The 1,944-nt window shown below is 45.1% G+C and overlaps 1 protein-coding gene across 1 annotated transcript in view; it reads right to left on the bottom strand.

Annotated features, from left to right (window-relative positions):
• Positions 1–1,348, bottom strand: part of LOC119323107 — an 8,505-nt gene extending 7,157 nt beyond the window's left edge. The window contains exon 1 of the mRNA XM_037596683.1: positions 954–1,348. Within this exon, the coding sequence (XP_037452580.1) occupies positions 954–1,313 (360 nt within the window). The 5' untranslated portion in view covers positions 1,314–1,348. The remainder of the gene's footprint in view (positions 1–953) is intronic.
• Between the last annotated feature and the right edge of the window lie 596 nt (positions 1,349–1,944).

Genomic DNA, 1,944 nt, shown 5'->3' with positions numbered 1-1,944 from the left:
TCAATACGTTTTGTTTCATAGATGGATGATCAAGGCATCATGATTGACTTTGATACTCAAGAAGGAGATGCACAAAAAAAAGTATGGGTGAATATGAGCTAGCGACTAGTTCATCCAAAACTAACTCAAAACAAAACAAATAAAAATCATTTTTCCCTATCATGTGAACCAAATAACACGTCTTCTCTATTTACATGGTTATTAAGTTCCTATAGGATTATTGGAGTAGACCACCTAGTGTGCAAGTCTTGCAACTTCTCGTGTAATGGTCATTTGGAAGTTGGAGGTGGCCTCTTGCGGGGACAGATTGACAACTGTTGTGATATGGGTTGCGCGTGGTTGGTGTGGCGTTGCAACATGGTCATTCATGGTGAGGCCAAAGACATCAAATCGTGATGCAAGGGTGATGATCACGAAGTTCATTGGAGCCTTCAATGAATGAATATTAATGGCAGCATGTTCAAATCCGTGTTGTGGCCATGACCGGTGGTATACGCCTTGAACCTAGATTGGTTAGGTTGTATATGCTTGTAATCATGATTTTAGAGAGGTTTCCTTGTGTGTCGAAGGAACATATTTTAGATGAATTAAATTTCAAATCTCAACCATTAATCTATATTATAAAAGTTGTAAATATATTAACCTATGTGGACGAACATGGTGGCTTGTTTGTATCTTATTTTATACTAATATAATAGATAGATATTCTGAAAAGGTAGGAATAACAAAAAAGAAATTAAAAAACACATGAATGAGAGAACAAATAGTTGGCAAACCATATAAATTTAATTCCTTCGATTTGTTGAATTGTAAAGAAGGGGTTGCACTTCTGTTTAGTGTCTTGTATATATTTTTACAGGGATGCTTCACAAAATATCCTATTTTGGAAGTCATTTTTGCATTCGAAATTATTTCACAAAACCGGAAGAACTAACATAAATACATGTATATACCGTGGAGGCGGAGGTGGAGGCAGAGTGAGAGCGTGTGGCGGCGGAGCCGGAGCCTGAGGCGGTGATGCGACCGGGCGCAATGGCAGAGGAAGAAGGGAAGCGTGAGCGTGAGCCTGAGCCTGAGCCTGAGCCTGAGGGGGTGATGCGACCGGGCGCAAAGGCAGCACCTGCAGCGCTGCCGGTGTTGGCCAGGGTAGGCCAACCGCCATCGACGCGGGGCGGCGGTCCGTCGAAGACGTGGAGCTGACCGACCAGGCTGGTGCCCTGCCGTCCCGGCGGCTGCCCGGCTGCTGGTGTCTCATCTTTTGGGAGCCTGCCGGGAGTCTCATCTTCGCCGAAGCGCGCGAGGAAGTTCCCCATCTTCGCTGGGCCTTGGTCTGTATGGTTCAGTGTTGTGCCTTGCTTGAACTGGGACTGCGGCCTAAATGGACAGGGAGATGTTGCGCCAAGTGGTAGCGATGAGTCCAAAGGAGTCCGCTTTCGGTTAGCTTAGTCAAAAGGGGCGGGCCACAAACCTTGTTAAAAAGAGGGGAAATATGGCATGTGGGTACCATAACAGCTCCTTACGTACGGTCGGTCCTGATTCTCTGTTTCCTAGAAGTTAGCTAATGAAAGAGAGAGGGCAGGCAAAGAGTTTATTCTGTCACACGCCAAGTATGCTGGTTGGTAGTAGCACTGATCCATCCATTGTTTTTCCCGAGGTTAAGGATGTAAATAAGTGCTGCCTAAATCTCATAATGGAGAGAAAGAAAAAGCAAAGCACTGCTAGTGCCCTCTTTTTAATTTTTGGTAGGATACGCTTTGGTTCCGTCTTGTCTCTTTACCACCTCTTCCTGGAAATTTTACTCCGTCCGTTGGAATTGTTGTTGCGATGCTGAGACGGTGTGTTTTTTTCCTTCTATTTTGTTAGGACTAATTAATGTCGTGGGAAAGACACACCCTCCCACGGCTGGCTCTATGTTTTGGAAGGCCCTAGGGTGAAGTTGACAAC

The sequence above is a fragment of the Triticum dicoccoides genome, chromosome 6B (assembly GCF_002162155.2).
Source record: "Triticum dicoccoides isolate Atlit2015 ecotype Zavitan chromosome 6B, WEW_v2.0, whole genome shotgun sequence".
Classification (NCBI taxonomy): Eukaryota; Viridiplantae; Streptophyta; class Magnoliopsida; order Poales; family Poaceae; genus Triticum; species Triticum dicoccoides.
This window is presented reverse-complemented; position numbering and strand designations above follow the sequence as displayed.